The sequence below is a fragment of the Crocodylus porosus genome, unplaced genomic scaffold, assembly GCF_001723895.1.
Source record: "Crocodylus porosus isolate Cpor-Errol unplaced genomic scaffold, CroPor_comp1, whole genome shotgun sequence".
NCBI classification, from domain to species: domain Eukaryota; kingdom Metazoa; phylum Chordata; order Crocodylia; family Crocodylidae; genus Crocodylus; species Crocodylus porosus.
Window position 1 is genome coordinate 1,543,824 of NW_017728905.1, and position 20,281 is coordinate 1,564,104.

General features: G+C 46.3%; 1 protein-coding gene across 2 annotated transcripts in view; it reads left to right on the forward strand.

Annotated features, from left to right (window-relative positions):
* Nucleotides 1-20,281, forward strand: part of SCAMP4 (secretory carrier membrane protein 4) — a 28,636-nt gene that overhangs the window by 176 nt on the left and 8,179 nt on the right. The window contains exons 2-5 of one of the 2 annotated variants that reach the window (XM_019557035.1): nucleotides 27-81; nucleotides 6,529-6,584; nucleotides 10,284-10,412; nucleotides 15,692-15,848. In XM_019557035.1, coding sequence (XP_019412580.1) covers nucleotides 6,578-6,584; nucleotides 10,284-10,412; nucleotides 15,692-15,848 — 293 coding nt within the window. In that variant the 5' untranslated portion in view covers nucleotides 27-81; nucleotides 6,529-6,577. The remainder of the gene's footprint in view (nucleotides 1-26; nucleotides 82-6,528; nucleotides 6,585-10,283; nucleotides 10,413-15,691; nucleotides 15,849-20,281) is intronic. The other variant, XM_019557036.1, reaches the window with a different exon arrangement.

A 20,281-nucleotide genomic window follows, 5' to 3' on the forward strand; every position in this document is an offset into this window, starting at 1 on the left:
GGCTGACGGCTCCTCCTGTCCCTCAGGCCGCGCCGCTGCCGCTGCCATGTCCTAGCGCCTGGGACCCGCCCGCTCCAGCCGGTGAGTAACGCGCCCCCGCCGGCTCCAGCGCCCTCGGGAGAGGGGCCGGGGCGCCGCCTGAGAGCCCCCGCGGGTCCCTGACATCCAGAGCTGCTCCCCCTCTCCCGTGTGCGCCGTCTCTCGAGGCTGAAACCAAACCGATCCGGTTTCTCCGCGCCCCCCAGGAGGCCACCCCGTGATGAGGGGTGGGAGGCCTGGGAAGCGGGTCCGCAAAGGGCACTGAGAAGCCCATATAGCTTTGAAACGTGCGGGGCCTCCGCGGCTCCTCGCCTGGCTGTGCAGGGCTTGCGGCCGCGTCTCGGGGGCTGCCTGGCTTCCACGTCCCCACTGAAGAGCCAAACTTACGGCAGCCCCCGTGCCGCTGCCTGTGCCTGGGCTTTGCGGCCCGGGCCTCGCTTGGAGTTGGCTTTTCCTGAAAAAATTAATAAATACGGAGGCTAAGGAAGGGTCACGTCTTTTTTTAAGAGACTCGTGGAGGGTAGCGATGGGTCACTTCCTCCATTTACGCAGGAGCTTTGCCGTTGAAAATCTGTTTGAAGGCGTTACAGTCAAATAATTCAACGTTCGTCGGCAGTCTCCGACCTAGCAGTTAGGGTATTTCTCAGGAGGGGAAGACTTGCATGCCAGGGCCTCTTCCTGGGTTTTACCCAGGGAGGCAGAGGGGGGCAATCCTTCAATTCAAAGACAGTCTGTACTGCTTGTTGATGGGTCTCGAGATGACTTGCATCAAACCGTTGTTGCTTGAATCCAGGCAGTGGCCCCAAGTTGAATGTGGTATCTGAATGCAGAATCCAGGCAGTGGCCCTGCTCTGTAGCCTGCAACATTTGTCTGTCCTTGCTCTCTTCCTGCCCAGTAAATGTTGAATTCTTGTATTCAAATGCACCCGCTTTAAAAGGAGGGAGTGAATGTAGCTTTGTGCCCCAAAATGAGGTACAGGCTGGAAATGGATACGTGGGTTTGAATCCCCTGTACCTTCGTCAGGAATTCAACCTGCGCCTCCCACGTTCCGGCTGAGTGCTCTAGTTACTAGGCTATTGTATAAAATGAGGGGGCGGAAGCACCAGCACTGTCACTCGCTCTAACCTCATCTTTGAACAAAACCAATGACTGCTGCTGGTTTGTGGGATCCCTGATCCTGTAGGTGTGTGAGAGGTCTGATCAAAGTCTCCTGGATTACGCGCACCCTCGGGGCAAATCGGTGCAGGAATTCTTACTCGGAGAAAGTCAGTCTTGAGCATGAGTGATGTGGAGCTGTTGAGCCCAGATAAGCCTTAGCGAATTCCAGCTTTGCACAGACGCAGGACTAGGGAACTGAACTAGCTAAAACCTGGCGGGTTAGATGGAGGTTTTGAGACTTGTGTTCTTGGACTTGGGTGCCTGAATGAGTCCAGCCCTAAATGACTTGCTTATGGTTACATAGGAGGTTGGTGGCAGAGCAGGGTGGTGAATTGATGTTCTCAGACTAGTCCCCTAACTGCTGAACCACCCTTTCTCCAACTGAGATGGAGGCAAAAATTGGGTAAAGGGGACAGGCAATGAGCAGTAAATCAGGCTTTTCAAATTAGTTCTCTTTTGACAATCTCGAACATCTTTTGTTTACAAGAAGACGTTAAAGCTGACTTGTGCTTTTAATATAATTTCTGTTGCCTGCTAGTTCCTGGAAAATGAGTACAGTGCTGACAGTCCTTAGGCTTTTTAAACAGGGAAGACATTATCTATTAAAGTGACACAAGACCACTTTTATATTTTTAAAATGGAGGCAGCTTTTATTGAAGCACAGCTTGTGTTTGTGAGTCATGTGAATTGGACTGTAACCTTTGGTATTATTCATTGATTGCTTCTGAGTAGAGCGGAAAAGGAAAGCGCATTTCCGCATCAGGATTTCCTTCCTGGATGATTTTTGTCCTGCCCTCTTCCAAAGATGGATTTCATATGAAAAAAGTCACAGTTGCCAAGTGTGCTGGAAGGATGCAGTTTTGATCTGTTTATTTTCAACCCAATTGAAAATGTTTCCATGTGACTCTGGAAAAAAAACCCAACTTATTTTGGTGTTTCTAGTGCCTTTTAATCTGGTGCTTTTGTCTGAATAGTCAGTAAGTCTCTCGGTGTAGATACTATTGCTTATCAGTATTTGCAGTCCAACCATTTTCATAGTTCACTTGTGGCTAGGGTTTTATTAAATAAAAGCATAGTATATCCATGCTTAAATACATTCAGGTCAAAGTTGAGCAGTGTCATCACCTTCAGGAGCAGGATTTCTGTTTAACTTAAATCTAAGGTGTATTCTCCCCAGGGCCCGTAGTATAGAGGGTGCAGAAGTCCCTGCCAAAATAAATGACAGGTTGGGAGTGCATAATGACAATGGGTCAATAGTCATTCAGAGCACGGGAGAAAAGCGCTTCAAGGTCCCAGCCAACAAAATAAGTACATGTCCACAAAGGGCTTGAGCTTACTTCTGTTGCGATCCCTGGCAAAACTCCCACTGCCTTTAGTAGGAGCATGATTGGTGCCTTAAACTAGCAGAACCAGAAGAGTCTAAAGAATTATATCTTGGGACTTGATCCTGCCACACTTAATTTGTTCATCTGTTATGTCTTTGCTGCCAAAAGGCACGCTGCTTTTACATTGATATAGCCATCCTGTCATTAAAAACTCATCATTTTGGCAGTGAAACCAGAGTCGTCCCAGTTACTTCACCAAGATTTTTGATAGAAGCAGTGATTGCAAGCCTGGGTAGCCCCATGCATTCATTCACTTACTGGTTAACTGCCATAAACAGCTGTGTTTCTAGAGTATAAAATCACAAGAGGGCTGTCTTATGAGTTGAGAGGGTAAATGAGGGTAAAGAGTTGGGAGGAAGAGCATGTGAGATGGATCGTCTTGTTCCAGCCCTCTCTCCCCACTATTTTTAACTAATTAAACGTAGGGTTTTTTTGGCAAAACCATTCTCTTAATGGAGAAATAGAGGCGCAGGAGGAAGATAGAGACGAGATCCCCAGCACCCAGTAAAGCCAGCGATAGAATCCAGGAATTCTTTATCCCAGCCTTCTACTGTAACCATTAAATGGTTCTTCTCCCTTTACAACTGTAAGAATTGATATTGGAATTGAAGCATCGTATGTGGATTTCTCTAGTCTGAAGTTGCCCCATTTGTTCATTAATAATGATGTAAGAGACAACTTTTCTTTTATACCAGCATTTAAAAGTAACTTGTTTTAATTGCCATCGGATTTACTCAAAGAACCTTGTTTTAATTGAAGCACTTGCTCTTTGCAGCAATCTTAGTCTCCATCAGCAGCATCCTCAAGGGAAAGGGCAAAAGTTTTATTTGAACTTGAATTGTCTTAACGTTTAATTTCCTGCTCCTGCATTTAAAATGAAAAAAACGCAAAACAAAAGTATTGCCTTTTATATCAGAATGGTATTTCAGAACCCCTTCTGGGTGGGGTTGATGTCTGTCATTTGTGTGTACTTTGACATGGGCTTACGGCTCCTCTTTGCACAAGGAGTGTTCCCTGCCCTGAATTGTATATAATCTACATAAGTTTTATATGCATTAATTATGTGCAGAGAGACATAGCTAGCCATGTTAGTACAGCAAAAGCTGTGTTAACCGGTACTTTATTAGCTGGAAAACTCTTATTAACCAGCAGCTGATGGACATGGCAAAAATGAAACCAGAAGTACCACTTCCGTATTTTGCCACCGTAAGTAGAGCTTTTGTTGTATATGGTCAAGGAGAAGACAGGGTAGATTTGTACCTTTTCTAAGCTAATCGAAGTGTGTGTATGTGTGTGTACTAATTGTGCCTGTGTGTGTATATAATATATGTAGTAGATTATATTCTGATTTCTCTCTCCTTCTTATACTTTGCTTTCTGCGTGTCCTTTCACAGCATCTGATGAAGTAAACTTCAGCCCACGGAAGCTTGTGAGAGAGATATATATATCATCAGATGCTGTGAAAGGACATGCAGAAAACAGAGTAAAAGGAGAAGAGAGAAATTGGAATATAAATATAATCTACTTTGGTTAGTCTATAAAATCCAAATCTACCCTGCCTTATACATAATACTGGTACAGCTAAAGCAGTACAAGATCTATTCTGTGTATGCAGTTATGCAGTAGAGCTCTCCCTGCACAGAAAGGGGAGTAAGTTGCACTGGTATAAGTCATTTGTATGCCAATGAAACCATCTATACCCCAGGCTGTGCCATTCTAGATCAGTTTAAAAAAAATCCCTAATCAAAATCTTTGCAACAGTACAGAGTCTGTGTTGACCAGGAGACTAATAAGGCAGGTGAAAGGTGGAAGAGGAAATAGAGGCTGAGAGAGCGCGCTTTGAGTAGAACTTGGCTTTTGTGGCTTACAAGCTCCTTGCCCCTGCTCTACATAGCATGCAAGGGAGAATTTTCTTGGTGTGCCATGTTAAACTGAACATGTTTTCCCTTAACTCAGTTGCATTGAAATTCTGGTTTAGAATTTGTCCTTAACAATAATTTTAACTGTTGCTTTGTTTTCAACTTGGATTTTACTGAAATCATTGCCATGCATGGTTTCTGCCTATAAATGTACAGGGATTGGTTCCACTGAAGTAAGTGGAGCTGGTGATATGAGGAAAGCTTGCGGGATTGGACACTAGAGGTGCATCGACACGTAGGTCTGGTATTGGATCAGCACCAATATACAGAAAATTGGCTGCCTCAAAATTGGCCTGATGTGATCGATAAATGGCCTGTGCATGCACGCAGCCGCAGCACAACACACAGATGAAGAGGAGCACAGCCAGCAGCTTAGAGAGCTGCATATGGCAGGTAAGTCTGTGGTGGTGGACAGGGAAGGGAGAAGGAAGGGGCGTGGGGGGACAGATCACAGCCCCCGCGATGAGGTAGGAGTGGGGCTGGGGCTGCCAGGGCAGGGCAGGGCATGGGATGGAGCTGCAGCTCATCGTGGGGGGGAGCTCCCACCATTGTGCACACCCTGGGAGGGCATGGGGTGGGGGAGCAGACATGTGCCTCTGGATCTGCACAGGGCAAGCTGGGGCTGGGGCTGCACCAGGCTCTTCCCAGTGGGGGTGGGGGCTGGGCTGGGCTGGGCTGATCTGTGCTCAGGGCAGGCGGAGGCAGTGCTGGGAAAAGGGCTTTGGGGGACTGTGGTGAATTTTGGTGGGGGCTGCAGCCCCACTGCTTCCCAGCACCACTGCCTGCACTGCTGGCACCCCCCTCCCAGCACCGCTGCCTGCCCTGAGCACAGTTCGGGCTAGCCCCCACTGGGAAGAGCCCAGCACGGCAGCCCACCCTGCGCAGATCTGGGGGCATGTGCCACCCCCGTGCCTTCCCGGGGTATGCGCAGCATTGGAAGCCTCCCCATGCCCTCCCCAGACGAGCCACAGCTCCGTCCCCTACCCCAGCCCCACTCCCTCCCTCATTGCTGGGGCATTGATCTGCCCCACCATGCTTCTTCCCTCCCTCCTCCCCTTCCACCACAACAGACTTACCAGCTGCACAGCTTTCCATGCTGTATAGGAAATTGGATCGGTATCGGCCAATATGCCTCCTTAAAAATCAGCTATTGGAATCAGGCCCAAACCTCTGTGTTGGTGCACCCCGAGGAGCTGCAATGATTTCTGGTGGGGTTGGGAAAGAATCAGTTTACTTCGGAGAGCTCTGTGTATTTTTGCATGATTCCACAGTAACTTTCAATGAAGGTTATGCGGATTTCCCCAGCCGTTCTGTGCTCCATGCTGGAAGCTGACCAAACTCTTGCCTGAAGGAGTTTTATCAGAGATGGTGAAACTAACAGTGCTATTGGGGGGCGGGTTATGGGAATACGTCTTTCCCAGCCATCTAATGATGGGGAAAGAGGTTGGATTAACTCTTTGTTTGCCATTTGCGGAAAGCGCTGTGGGAGTCAGAGAGCAGTTGGATCATCCTGGTGCCTAAATGAGGCAGTATGTCTGGTGAGCTAGTACCGGTTTCTTTTCCTCTGTGTGTGTTTTGCTTTGTCCTCTGAGCCCAAACCAGACCCATCTGTCTCGGCCTGCTGTCTTGCTTCAGCTCAAATGTGCATGCGTGTGCTGGCAGCAGTTTTCCTGTGCAGCCTAAGACCATGCCAGGTACAACCAAGAAAGTTTGTTTGTTCAGTGCTGAACAGTAAAATCTTTAACGTTGATGACACCGAGGTTGTAATTATGCCTCCAAAGATAACATTGCATTAATACAAACGAGGGGTTTCCTGTTTCCCTCAAAGAAGCTGTTTCGGCCTGGTGTGGAGATGGGCAGTTTGCAGTGAGCAAGCTGCTCTGGCAATCTTAAGAGTAGAATCATTCATAAACAAACATAGACTTTATAAAATTATGGAAAGAAACCTTTGAAACTTAGTGCTGTGAATATGAATTACAAAGATACGTAGTTGATCTGCCTTTTTTTCCCCTCTCCACTCTAATAGGTCCACTCCTGTCTGATCAAAGCTTCTTCAGGGACCGTTTCCAGCAAAAATGGCAGGTAAAGAACTGCACCAACCAGTGATGCTGAAATGGAGGGTTGTAAATGGATGTCTTATCAGTGTGTAAAAGGCAAGATTTTTGATGGGTGATGCCTTTCATTGCAGCAACTGCGAGTTTAGGACTTGGGCATTATCAATAAGTAGCAACCAGTAGGGTGGATTAAGCTTGAAACACCTCCTCTCTCCTTGGACACTGCATCCCTTAGCCCTTTGGCTGCTACTCTTTCCTTTTTTTTCCTTTTCTTCTTATTTTCCTTCTTTTCTCCGCCTCCCCCCACTTTTTTATTGTGCATCTACCTCAAGATCATTGAGGTCACTATACTGGCTATGCAAGGCTAAATGTGACTTCTTCAAAGTTTGCAAAAAAGGAAGCTGGCCTGGAAAGACTGCCCTGAAAGAGCCCCTTGCTGCAGAGGTTACACATCTCTTCCACAGCTTTTCCAGCTGCATAATAAATGCTTAAAGTTATGGCTTAATTTTGCTCCCAGGGAGATCCATAGCAAAACTCCCACTGACTTCATTGGAAGCAGGAGCATGTCCTGAATTTATTTAGTCTCTAGGAATGGACAGTATAGTTTTGGATTTTGGAGTTTGGTTGACTGGTTTTGTTTAAGCCGATGTGACCCAGGCATGAGTACTGTAGCAAACCCTAGGGTATGCTGTCAGATCTGAGAGAAAAATATAGTCTAAGATTTCTTTTCCTTCCCCGAAAGAAACCCCAAATATTTTACAGTTTGATATACACAGGCTTCTTAAAATATAGCCATGTTTGGGGTGAAGAAGTGGCAGCTCTCTGACACTCAGCATTGAGACTGTGTGAAGTGCCTGGTATTCGCTTTGGATTCAGCTGATTTGGGGGACAGCGATTTGATTCGGTGATTCGAATCAGTGTCCTGAATCGATTTGGCTGCAGCTCCTGGCTCTTTGGAAGAAAAAAAAAAAAGCCTGCACTCAGTGGCCTCGGCCAATCCCTGCTGCCTCCCACTGCCCCACACAAGGTGGGGGACTCTGCTACAAGCCCCCTGACCCCTGCCTGTTCTCCCAGCACCCCCATGGCTGCCCTGCCCACCCCAGCTCCTGGCACTTTTAAAAAAAAGCCTGGACTCATCAGCTGCTGCCTGGCTGTTGGGGGGAGGGGCAGTGCATGGGGGCTCTTTCAGAAGCCCCCAGAAACCCCAAGCCCACTGCAGCAGCCGGTGAGTCCAGGGTTTTTGGTTTACTTTTTTTAAAGGGCCAGGAGCTGGGCCAGGTAGCAGCCATAGGGAGGGCTGGGAGAGCGGGTGGGCATTGGGGAGCTCATGGCAGAGGCCCCCATGCAGCATGGGGCAGTGGGAATTACCCCCCCGCAAGTACTACCTGGTGACTAGGGGCTTTTTTTTTAAGCAACCAGGAGCTGGGGCCAGGCAGGCCAGCCACTGGGGGTGGGGAGGGGGGGAGCTGGCAGGGGTTCCCCCGTGGTCCCCTCCCCTTCCTCCAGCCCCCCTACTTACCAGCTCAGAGTACCCCTGCTGCAGTGGGCAGGGACTGCCCAAATCAAAGCTCTTGGAATTTTTCCAAATCGATTCGGAGAGCTTTGAACAGATTCGGACCTTTTAATTGGTCCCCTGAGTCGATTCAGATTTGGAGATTCAGCCACTGAATCGGGCTGACGTAATTTTCTAAGCAGTACAAAATGCAAAGAGTAAACTGCATTGTGCTAAATGTATCTACCTTGGAAAGGTGGAGTGCTCAGCTGAACTTGTCCTTCTGGAGAGACTACAGACCAAATTTGCTAAAGCTTACAGCACCATATTTGAGTGGTAAGATTCTCACGGCCCCCTTCCCTGTTTGTAGGGGATGGAGAGGAGCATCTGCATTGGTTTAAGGTGTCTAACTACATTTGGAGTGAAGGGCAGGCAGGCCAGGGGATAATAAGGGGCTGGCACCATCCAAAAGGAGGATGTGGACAAAGACTGTTCTTTTTACTGTGTAGAAGGCTACTCTTATTGGTAGGGCTCTTCTGGAAAGAGCTGTGCATTGGACTTTAGAGCTGCACCCCCCATTCTTCCCACTGCCAGAGCCAGGACTTTGCACTCCATTTTAGTGTGTGGTGCTCAGTAGATGCTTATAATGAACCCAAGCAAGAGATAAGCAGTCTACTTTTTAAGTCAATGAAAATTCAGTCATGGAAGAGCATCAACCTGGAACATGGGGCCTAGGGTGCTTGTTATGGCTGGTAACGGGATAGGATGGTGCAATCTGGAACAGCACAATATGCAGCAGGATGCATCTGTGGCTGAGTGGGGTCAGGGTGCTTGTGGCCTCTGGCCGCTTGCACGTCCCACAGCGCTGGTTTCCTGGAAAACGGAGTTTGTGAGATTCCAGTGAACTGTTAGGCAAAAAATAAGGGAAAAGCCTGTTGCAATAACCCTTCCCCTTCTAATGCATCTAATGCTCCTCTACTTTTATCCTCTATGAAGGAGAAAGGAAGTAGTGGGAGTCTCGCCACTCAAATGGTGCTGTAAGCTTTAGCAAATTTGGTCTGTAGCCTCCCCAGAAGGACAAGTTTAGTCAAGCACTCCATCTTTCCCAGGTGGATATATTTAGCACAATGCAGTTTACTTTGTGCAGTTTGTACTACTCAGAAAATTATATCATTTTGCTATAGGACTTTGGTAGTAATATAGTGGCCAGAATTTCCCCTTTCCTTTGTTGTAGAAGTATGCTGAATGCCAGAGAGTTGCCACTTCCTCACCCCAGACATAGCTATATTTTAAGGAGCCTGTGTATACCAGATTGTAAAATATCTGGGGTTTCTTTCAGGGAAAGAAAGAAAATCGAAGACTGTATTCTTCTTTCAGATCTGACTGCAGGTTTAGAGAGCTCCCAGCCAGCAGTAAAAAGCAGTTTTGTGGAAACTGCTTTCTTAATGATCTTCTCACAGTGATAATGGCCAGAGATTGGGAACTTGTTTGCACTGACAGTTCGTGTTCAGACATTTCCTATTGTCTTCTGTGCCATTTGGAGGTTTTCCCAGGACATTTTTTCATCACTCTTCCTCCAGTTGTTTTTAATTCTGTTTACTGGTGCTGAAGAAGACTTGGGACAGTTAGTCACAGTGCCGTGGAATCAAACTTTAATCAGCACTCAAAGGCAAAAACAACTATTGCAAAACAAGTAGAAACACACAAGCTGGCATATTGTATATAATAAAATGCATAGCTTGTCAGCAACTAATGGCAGTTTGGATAAACCCAGTTCTGACACGTTAGTCTCCCAAAGGTCTCTCTCATTGCCTTGAGATCATCTTGATTGTGGACACCAAGGCCTAGGTATCCACACTTAATATTCTGTATACCATTTTGGCTACCATGATATACAGTTTTGAGTAACCACAGTCTGTGGCCATGCATCAGCCTGCCACCTGCTATTTTTCCCATAAGCTTTTTGTCTTTCCGATCAGTTTTGCCACCCGTGGAAACTTTCAGGAACCTAATCCCAGTAGTTGATGAGGAAAACCTGTACAAATACCCTTCCTCAGGCTGAGGAAGGATCTGCAGTTGGTCTGTGGTCTTCCTGGATGGAATGAATAGTAAAGAACCTATACCCGTATACTGACTATATCAATGAATACTAGGAAAGCACATGGAGTGTCATGTGATTATTTTGTAATCCAAGAGAATAATTCTGAGTTCAGTAAGCTATGTTTTGTTTTGTAGAAAAAGTGAATAACTTTCCACCGCTCCCGAAATTTATTCCTCTGAAACCTTGCTTCTACCAGAACTTCGCTGATGAAATCCCCATAGACCATCGGACTCTGGTGAAGAGAATCTACCATTTATGGATCTGTAAGTTAAATGATGAAAACACACTTGAGAAATTATGTATATTAGACTCAGCAACTCCTATAAAAATACAGATTTCAATAATTCATCACATACCTTAGACTTTCAGCAGTGTTCATTTATCAGAAATGCAGCACTTTTTCTAGAATGCCGTAGCGTGGTGTGTGGTTGGATTCTAAAACTAACCATAGAACTTCGTTAAAAAAATCTTAGTTCTCTAGAAGGCTGTATATAGAATTAAAATCATGAAAGTTGTGAATACAGCAAATATAGCACCTGTTATTCACCAAGTCTCAGAACAGAGGAAGTAGGGGGCACTCATTAAAATTATCATGAGACAAGTTTAAAACAAAGAGGAGGAAATACGTTTTACACTGCAAGTATTTAACGTGTGGAATTCACTGCCACGAGGCTATAGAGGCAAATGGTGTCAGTGGTAGATTAAGATTTAATGGTGCCCTGGGCAAACAGGGCATCTGCAGTGAGCCAGGAGGCATGAGCACCACTGAGGTGAAGGCAGCCCTGATCATGGCTCCGGCCCAACCTGGCCTCTCTGCCCAGCGGGTGTCGCACAGCTGGGGCTGCCATCCCCCAGTGCCATGGGATGGGACAGGGTTGGCTGTGGGGGGAGCCATGGGCCCAACCCACCCCTGGCTACCTGCTTGTGCCTCTCCTGGCCGCAGCAGGCGGGCTATTCTATCCTGTTCTGTCCCAGTAGCGCTGGTGCCAATGGCCAGCAGAGAGTGGGAACAGGGCCACCCATGGGGCCTCCTGGCAGCAGACAGCTCTGGAAAGCTGCCGCCACCTGCACAGAGCTACATGCTTGGCCCTGGAGGGGAGGGGAGGAGGTGCATGTTACCTGCCCTGAATGCCCACAGCCAGGATGCCTGCCTGGGCTGTGCTGCCGCAGGGGGCCCCTGCCCCCGAGTGTGCACCCGTGCGTTCATCTGTCCCCGGATGGTATATAACTAGTTCAGTCATTAGTCATGCTTTGTTCATATATTCTACCCCCTAAAGTGTCTACTGCTTGTCAGAGGCAAGGGACTAGATTAGGTGGACTTTTGGTCTGATTCAGGATGGCATTTCTTAAGCCCTAATAGGAAGGGAATTACATTATGGTCCTTGGATCTTAAGCATATGTCCTGTGATCAGTCGCACTTGGGGGATACTCTTAATTCCAATAGGACTCCGTGCGGATGTCAGGTTCTTATCACATGAGCCTATCTGCAGGCTCAAGGCTTAAAACAGCATATGGATTTTTGTTGGTTTGTTCTTGTTCTTTCATTCAAACTATCGGTAGTCTTTCTACCTGTGGGGTCTTGTCTCTTCTTTTTTTCCTTTTTTCTTTCAGATCTCAAATAGCATTAAGTAAAACCCTTGCTGTAGTGTTGCTAACCCCCATCCAACCCAAGAGGAGTCTTCTGCTTTTCAGCAGATTCCCTACATTTTCAGTTCTCCTTAGCATACAGAGCTCCCCTCAATCTGCTTAGGTGGGCAGTGCTTCTGTTATAGTTACAACTGACCAGATGTGATTAGAAGCCCTTAGCTGTACTGTTGGGTTCCACTGAGCTTTTATTCTCCCATGGAATCATTTTGTCCCCAGATGGAAAGCAGGAGTGGGAACAGTTGTGCAGAGAGGGGAAGGGGAAATTGGATGAAAGACCTAAAGGGATGAACCGGTAGAAACCAAGAGGGTAGAGCAGAGGAAATACTCTGGAAAAGGGGGAAATCCGTTCTCCCAAACCGGTCTTCCCAAAATGCTTGCCATCCCACCTGCCCTCGTTTCACTATGGGATATATAATATACATTTGATGGGATGGCTTTTGTTCCAAATGTATGGGATGTGTGTGTGAAAGAACTGTGTGCTTATAAATAATAGTCTAATCTATCACTCCGTTGTTCTTTTGTTATTTAGAGAGACTGAAATGAGCTCTGTAATTTTCATCCCTGAAGAAACTGCTCGCCTTCTCCAAACTAACTAGTTAAATGTTGTATGCTCTAAAGCAGCCTTTGTATGCGACTCCCTCCTCCCCTCCCCAACAAAGCCCCTCATTCAAGTTGATGGAAAGATGGAAATATTCCAGCCATTTAAACAACTGGGCTCATGTCTGCGCAGACTTGAGCTTTCTGCTATGAATTTCAGATTTCCATCTGCTGCACATTTGTTTGGGTTTATCTGGCTTTTTGGGGGGGTGGAAGAAGAGAAGTAAAAGAATCATTTGCACAAAGGAGAGAGAAGAAAAAATTAAGCTAATATTTAAAATGGGAACCTGTATAAAAAGATGGCTGAAGGCTCATTATTTTAACTGGGTCTGAACATTTAATAACAAAAGATGGAGATTTGGGAAAACCTATACCAGAACTCCTACTACTGAAGAACAAGCTCCTATAGAAGTCATGTAATGAACCTCTTTTGTTCTGCTTTACAACTTTAAAAGCATTGTTAGTTCAATGCATTTTTATTGGCTTGTTTTAATATTCCACATGAGTTCTCAAACTAAATATTCCAAAATCTCAAGATAACAGTTTTAAACCTATTCTACCTGATAAATTTACATGATTCTTTTTTCCTTTTCTAAATCTTAAGGCCTCTATGAACCAGAGCACTTAAAGCGAAGTTGTTCTTAACCTTTTAGCTGTTAACAAATGTTTTGGGAGCAATATCTGTGCAATTGAGAGAGAGAGTTTGTTAAAATAAAGAGGACCCAACCATTAAATGTATAAGCAATTGGAATAAAACACATCTCAAAAAGGCCCAACTGTTTATCTTCCTAGTGCGGTGTGTCAGCGTGTAACTTCTTAATTGCTTAACATCCCTAAGTGGCTGGAGGAGCAGGCAGGTAGGTAGGTGGAAGAAGGCAGGTTTCTGCGTACATTTGAGGCCATGTTTCTGTTGAGATGTAACATTAACCTCTTTTTCAGTGCTGCTGCTCTATTCTAAAGTCTCAGGGAATGAGCTCCGCATACAGAAGCTGCAGAGTGTAGAGTCTCTTAGTGTGTATGCATTATCCTCGGCAGTAATCTTTATTCATATGTAGAGGGGTAGCAACTTTGCTTACAGTGATGCTAATACTCCTTACACTTCAGTGTTATTTGTTCTATTCCTGCCCAAGGGGCAGGAATAGGCCCACAAGTGGCTTTTAATTCACTTCAGTGGGCACTAACAGCATGCAGCTCCCCACTCTAACTCGTGGCACTTCACAGAAAGAACCATGAGTTAAAGTGACTTCCCTCCCTCCCCCTCAAACCAGTAGACATTTGCTGTTTAGTGCGGGGGATTGAACTCCATTTTGGAGACAATCCAGCAGAGAGAAGCTAGCCGTCCTAGCTTCCACCCCGCTCCCCCCAGCTCTGGTGCTGTCTGCTGCGTGGGAAGTGGGAGGGACATCTGGGCTGGGGTTTGCCTAGCCTCAGCTGGAGGGAAGGGTGCTGAAGAGAGGTATAAGGTTGGGGAGCTCCACTCCACCCCTCCGGGTGCAGCTCGGTCTGGGCAAACCCCAGCCCAGAGCTCCCTTTCTTCCCTCCTGCCCCCTCCCATCACGCAGATGGTGCCAGGGGCAGGGCCGGGCTGCATCAGCCCAGCCCAGATTGCACACAGGGACTGACAGGAGTTAATGAAGGCACTCTGCTTTGGAGTGCCTTCATCTCAACCCTCATTAGATGAGGGCTAATTCTGCTGAGTGATTGGGCACTTTTAAAGTGTTCTGCAGCCATGCACTTCTGACAGGGCACAGCTGCAGAGCACTTTCAGGGGCTGATCACATGACAAATGTCACTTCTGTCAGTGCCCGGTACTTCCTTATTCTGTGCTTGTTCAGGGTGTGTATTAGAGTAGCCTCAGGACTGCAATAATTTCAACACTGCTTCCCTCGGGTTTTGAGAAGCAGATAATAACCAGGTCTGCTTCTCATCAGACAATAGCTACCCTTACTTTTGTGCTGGGAACAAGCCCATCAGAGATGCCCTGCTATGTCTGTTAACCAAGGCAGTTGTTTTTGCAAAGGGTGTTCTCTTCACAAGGGTATTTCCAGGCTTTCAAAGGCCATTGTACATCCCTGGTATCAAAGGGGTTTTTGTATAACTACGAATTAGGCTTTTCATTTGTACCGGTAGTCAGCCAAACCTGATCTTCAGTTGCTCCCTGCTCCCTTTGCTTATCAGTTGTATTACTCTTTTCAGTGATGTGTCCCCACATGAGTTTCTTGCTCTTTCTACTAGTATCGGGCCCACTGGGAAGCTGACTTGACATAACCCACATATCCCTTTGTCTATAACCTGGAAGAATAAACTGCTCTTTATGGTCGGTAATCCTCAATGGCTCAATATCTAGTTGGGAGGAGGTATCAAACAGGGTTCCTCAGGGGTCTGTCCTGGGTCTGATATGGTTTGACACCATCATTAATGATTTGGATGATGCGATTGAGTGCAAGCTCAGCAAATGTACCAATGACACAAAGTTGTATAGAGTCATAGACGCACTAAAAGGGCAGGGCAAGGATCCAAACTGTCATGAGATGAGATTGAACAAAGCTAAGTGCAAAGTCCTGCACTTGGAATGGAATAATTGCATGCACACGTGTAGACTGGGGAATGATTGGCTAGGCTGCAGTACTGCAGAGAAGGGCCTGAGGGTAGATCATAAACTGAACATGAGCCAACAGTGTGCTCTTATTGCAAAGAAAAAAGCCAACAGCATCCTTGGCTATATTAACAGGAGCATCACTTACAGATCACAGGAAGTGATTCGCCCACTCTGTTCAGCACTAGCAAGGCCTCGCCCAGAGTAGTGTGCTTAGTTTCGGGCCTTGCACTTCAAAAGGTTGTGGATAGGTTGGAAAGAGTCCAACAAAAATGATTAGGGGCCTGGGAGGCAAGGCTTAAGAGTAAAGGTTGAGAGAGCTAGGTTTTATTTAATCTGGAGAATAGAAGACGGAGGGTGGAGGGGAGAGACTTGATAAGCCTGCAGATACCTCAAGGGCAATTACAGAGGTGATGGAGACAGGCTTTCCTCTGTGGCCCTAGGGGACTGGACTAGAAGCAATGGCTTCAAGCTGCAGCAGGGGAAATTTAGGCTGGAGTTCAGGAGGAACTTTCTGACCCTGAGGGTGGTCAAGCATTGGAACAAGCTGCCCGGAGAAGCTGTGGAATCTCTATCTGTGGAAATGTTCAAGAGCAGGTTAAACAGACAGTTGGCTAGGATGGTTTAGTCAGGGACAATCTGTCAGTCTTTCTCTGAAGCCAACAAACAGCACTGCCTACACTCTCTGTTCTCTCTTCACAGTTTACTGCATCACACTATTGGTGAATATTATTGCCTGCCTGGCATGGTGGCTTGCTGGTGGTTATCCTGTCAATTTTGGCTTGGCCATCCTTTGGCTTGTTCTCTTCAGCCCTTGCAGTTACATATGCTGGTTCCGACCCGTATACAAAGCCTTTCGGTAAGTGGTTCTCCTGTTTCTGTGTGGCTCTTTCAGCATATATTTTATCAGGACTTCAGTGACCACAAGAGGATCTGTCTCTTGGGGGAAAGAGTAAGGGCTGTGAGAAGAGAAGTGGAGTTTTAAGGTGCAAAAACATTTGGTTAAAAGTGTCTGACTAGTTTGCGGCAATTTAGGATGAAGGCCTTCCCACCTATGAGTGTACAGTTTGAATCCAGCCATGCTGAGAGTGGTGGAGCATTGCTAGCATTCAATGCCTACTTGACCTACCTGTTTTGTTCTACAGTAGCAGCTAACAGGAACCCCGTTGTAGTAAGTGCTGTATAGATATTGAGTAAGAGATGGTCTGTGCCTCGCATCGTTTACAGCAGTGGTTGTCAATCTGTGGTCTGTGGACCCCTGGGGGACCACAGGTTGTGTCTAAGGGGTCTGCGAAAGATGACTGTGATCAATCAAAAGTATGTAAATACCCACACTTAAAATTCAAAGGGGTTTGTGCTTCCATTCAAAAGTTTTTAGGGATCTGCAAATGAAAAAAGGTTGAATACCACTGGCTTACAGCATGAAAACACAAGACAAAGGGCAGGGCTTGGTTAAGGAAGGATATGGACCGCAAATATTCAGGCAAGGTAAAGAACGAAATGAGTATTGAGACTTCTCCATTCCTACAAAAAACACCACGTGACACGCAAGCTGCATTCTCGTTCACAAACAGATCAGGGTTGAAAAGATCACGGAGGCTGAACGACCTCTTGTGGAGAGTTACTTCGAATTGGGGCTGATGCATCAGGGGCATGGCTTGAAACAAGCGTTTGAATTGCTGATGACTGATTTGGCTTTTCTGACGTCACCAGCAGCGCCAACTAGTTTCACCCTTCTGAGAGCTTTTAATATTCACATCAAAATAACCATTTATTTTCACTTTGAAAAATAATTTTCCTATGATGGGGCTAGTTACACATCTACATCCCTCTAACGTTAAGGGAGACATTCTCTTAAGCTTGTTGGAAATCTATGGCTCTCAGTTCTTTCCTGGAGGACCGTTGGTGACAAGTTGCTAAAAATTCCCGTTTCCACCTCTAATGCAGCATGTAGCTGCTCTTATTTTTAACTAAAAGCAGCTCAGTAGTATCAAGCCCTTCTCCAGCTGCACAAATATTTAAACTCCTCCTACATTATTAATTTAGTTTAAAAATTAATTATACCTTGCATTTCTGTAGCACCTAATGGGATTTGCAAAGCGTTTTGAAAGTATTAATGTACAGTGCCTCACAACCTCTTTTCCAGGGGCTCTTGATTTCCTCTGTGCAAAATGGGGGGAACCAACTTGCCCAATCTCACATACTGAGTTGCTGTCAAAGTTGGCATCAGAACCCAGGCACCAGCACCACTCTTCTGTAGATTACCTTCACTCTGCTACCTTCCCAACACTAAAGTACTTCCAGATTTTTTTTTAATTTATTTTTTGAATTATCATCTTGTCCCTCATTAGAGACTTTCCTTATTTTCTGGCACCCAGCATGCATTTTTCCCCCCCAAAACCAGCAGCTGGGTATTGGACATCATATGTGAAGAAATATAGCAATAGCAGCTTTCACTGCTTAAGCTTTGGCTGGGTGAAAGTAAAGTCTGCACCCAGTTCACAAGGTGTAGAGCAATGAGCAGGCTTCACTCCATAGCTGTGGCTGTTCATCTACAACAGGGGTGGGCAAAATGTGGCCTGCAGGCCAGATGCAGCCCACCAGGCCAGTCTATCCAGCCCGCGGAACCCCTAAAAAGTTTAGAAAATTCATATTTACCTGCCCCTGGCTGCCTGTCATGCAGCCCTCGATGGCTTGCCAAAACTCAGTAAGTGGCCCTCTGCCCGAAATAATTGCCCACCCCAGATCTACAACAAGAAAAGATCTTTTTTTTTTCCTTCATTGTGCCTTTCAAAAACAAAATGCGTGCCTTATTCCAGGGCATGTTGGATGCAAGAAAATATGGTAATTCTTAATAAGTTGAAACAGCTGATTGGAATCGACATGGACATTTGGGGCCCAAGATCAAAGAAGGGCATAGACAAGTGCTTAATTTTAAGCATATTTTTAAGTGTTGTCCTGAATCTATTCTCAGGTGCTTGTTTTGAACACTAATGTAATGTGACTGTTAACAATGGAAAGAACTAAAATGTTAGCCAATAAGTAATTTAAATTGTAGGAGGTAAGAGAGGAGAATTTTTAACAGGAAGTGAAGGAACTGGACTCATCTGAGGTTATTTGGTTTGTTTTTGGGTTGTTGTTTTTTTTTTCAACTAAATGAAATCTGAGAATCTTTGCTGTATCGTGCTGGGTTTTTCTTCCCCTTTCCTAATTCAGGAGCCTCTGGGGATTCCAAGTCAGTAGCAGAACTCTGTTCAAAGAGCATTTTCCATTCCAGAGTCTGGGAAAAATTACTCCTCCGCACTGTCTTCCTCTGGGCTTCTCAGAGACAGTTCCTAGTTTTTTGTGTTTAATGCTGCTTGTATGTGTTTGTGCAACTGAATGCTGGAAGACCCTTGAGGGTACCCTATATACATACTTCTAAATGTAATCAAGACCCTAGGGAGAGACCAATGAACCACAAAACAATTAGTTTGACATTTAGTGGTGGGGGGAAACTTAAAATAAGGGGCATTAGAGGAAATCCATTATTGGAAAGGAGTAGCATAGCCAGATTAGGCGCCTATACATGTGCAGCGAGGCTGCTCTGACACGCTGTAATTACAGCGATTAATCGAGTCTGCTGGAGCGTGGCAATTACTGAGTTCCAGCAGATTCCTGTGTCACGCGTATCCGCATCCCTGTGCTGAAAAATGGCGGCAGGTCATTTTTTTTTTGTTTGTTTGTTTTTGTTTTTTTTTTGTTTTTTTTTTTAACTAAAGCTCATTCAACAAGCTGTAGTTGAACCACCCCTGCTGCCATTTTTCAGCATGAGGATGCTGATGCATGTGATGCTGCAGGCACTTTAATTAGAGCGGCTCTCAGAGCTGCTTTCATTAAAGCACCCTCCCCCACCAACCCCTGGAGCACGTCTGTAAACGTCCACTGATCCCAGCCACTCTGACTTCAGGAAAGGTAAGTCAAGCCTACTTGTCATACATATCCCAGAAAGTTACAGCCATGGTTGTTAAAATCATGTGCTTGGTAGATGTTTCCAGAAAGCATTTATCACATGTCCACTTCCAGAGCTGAATTAATTGGAGCCTTGGCAGGGCACCAGAGGTGTTGCAAACTTGTAGTGGAAGGCTGGATCCGAATTCCACCTCTTGCATCCTCTAGCTGCTTTCCTCCTGCCTCACCTCAAGTGAAGACTCCTTCCACATTCCCAGTTTGCTCAAGGTCCAGCCTCAGACATCATCCTTTTGCTAACCTAGGTCCTGGAATGAATAATCATTTCTGTTGCAATAGATGTGCCATGATCTGAATGTCTGAAAGAATCGCAGGTCACCAAATATACTTCACACCTCTGGGGTAACTGGCTATCAGGGCAAGATCCTTCATTGACCTCTACCTTCTGAGAGGAGCAGTCGTCCAGGTCTGACCACTCACAAAGGTCCCTTGCTAAAATACAGGACCTCCACTTAACCCAGGAGGTGCGCAGCCCCACCAGGGGGAATGCCCTGCTAGACCTGGTCCTGGCCACAGGCGATGGGCCTCCAGGTCCTCGACCACCTGGGTGATAGCAGTCATCGCTTGCTGGAATTCACCATCGAGCACAGGGTGTCAAGGGCCTGCAGCAAAGCAGTAGCCCTTGACTTCAAGAGGGCCAGCTTCAATAGGTTGAGGAGATTAGTGGGAGAGGCACTGCGGTCTTGGAGAGTAGGAGAACTGGGTGCCCAAGATGAGTGGTCATTCCTTAAGGAGGCGATACTGCGAGGCCAAGCGGTGATAATCCCAACGAGAAGCAAAGGGGGCAAGAGTGTCCAAAAGCCCCCCTGGCTCACCAGGGCATTCGGGAATGCCTGATCCTCAAAAAGGAGGCATACACCCAGTGGAAGGGAGGGGCTATCACCAAAGAGGAGTATACCTCCTCTGCTCGGGCCTGTAGGGGGGCTGTTAGGAAAGCTAAGGCAGATACAGAACTAGGGCTAGCATCAAGGATGAAGGATAACAAAAGTCCTTTTTAAATACATAGGGAATATGAAGAAGGCACCGGGTAATGTGGGGCCCCTGCAGGATATGCTAGGCAATCTGGTGGTTGCACCAGAGGAGAAAGCAGACCTCTTTAACAATTTCTTTGCCTCTGTTTTCTTGTGCAGGGACCAGGACTCCCCTACCGAGATTCAGGACAGACTCAGGAGAAACGCCGCCGGGCCTAGGTTCAGGGGGGGACCAAGTTAGGAAACTTCTGGAGGGGCTGGATATGTTCAAATCAGCAGGTCCAGATGCTCCCCACCCCAGGGTGTTGAGGGA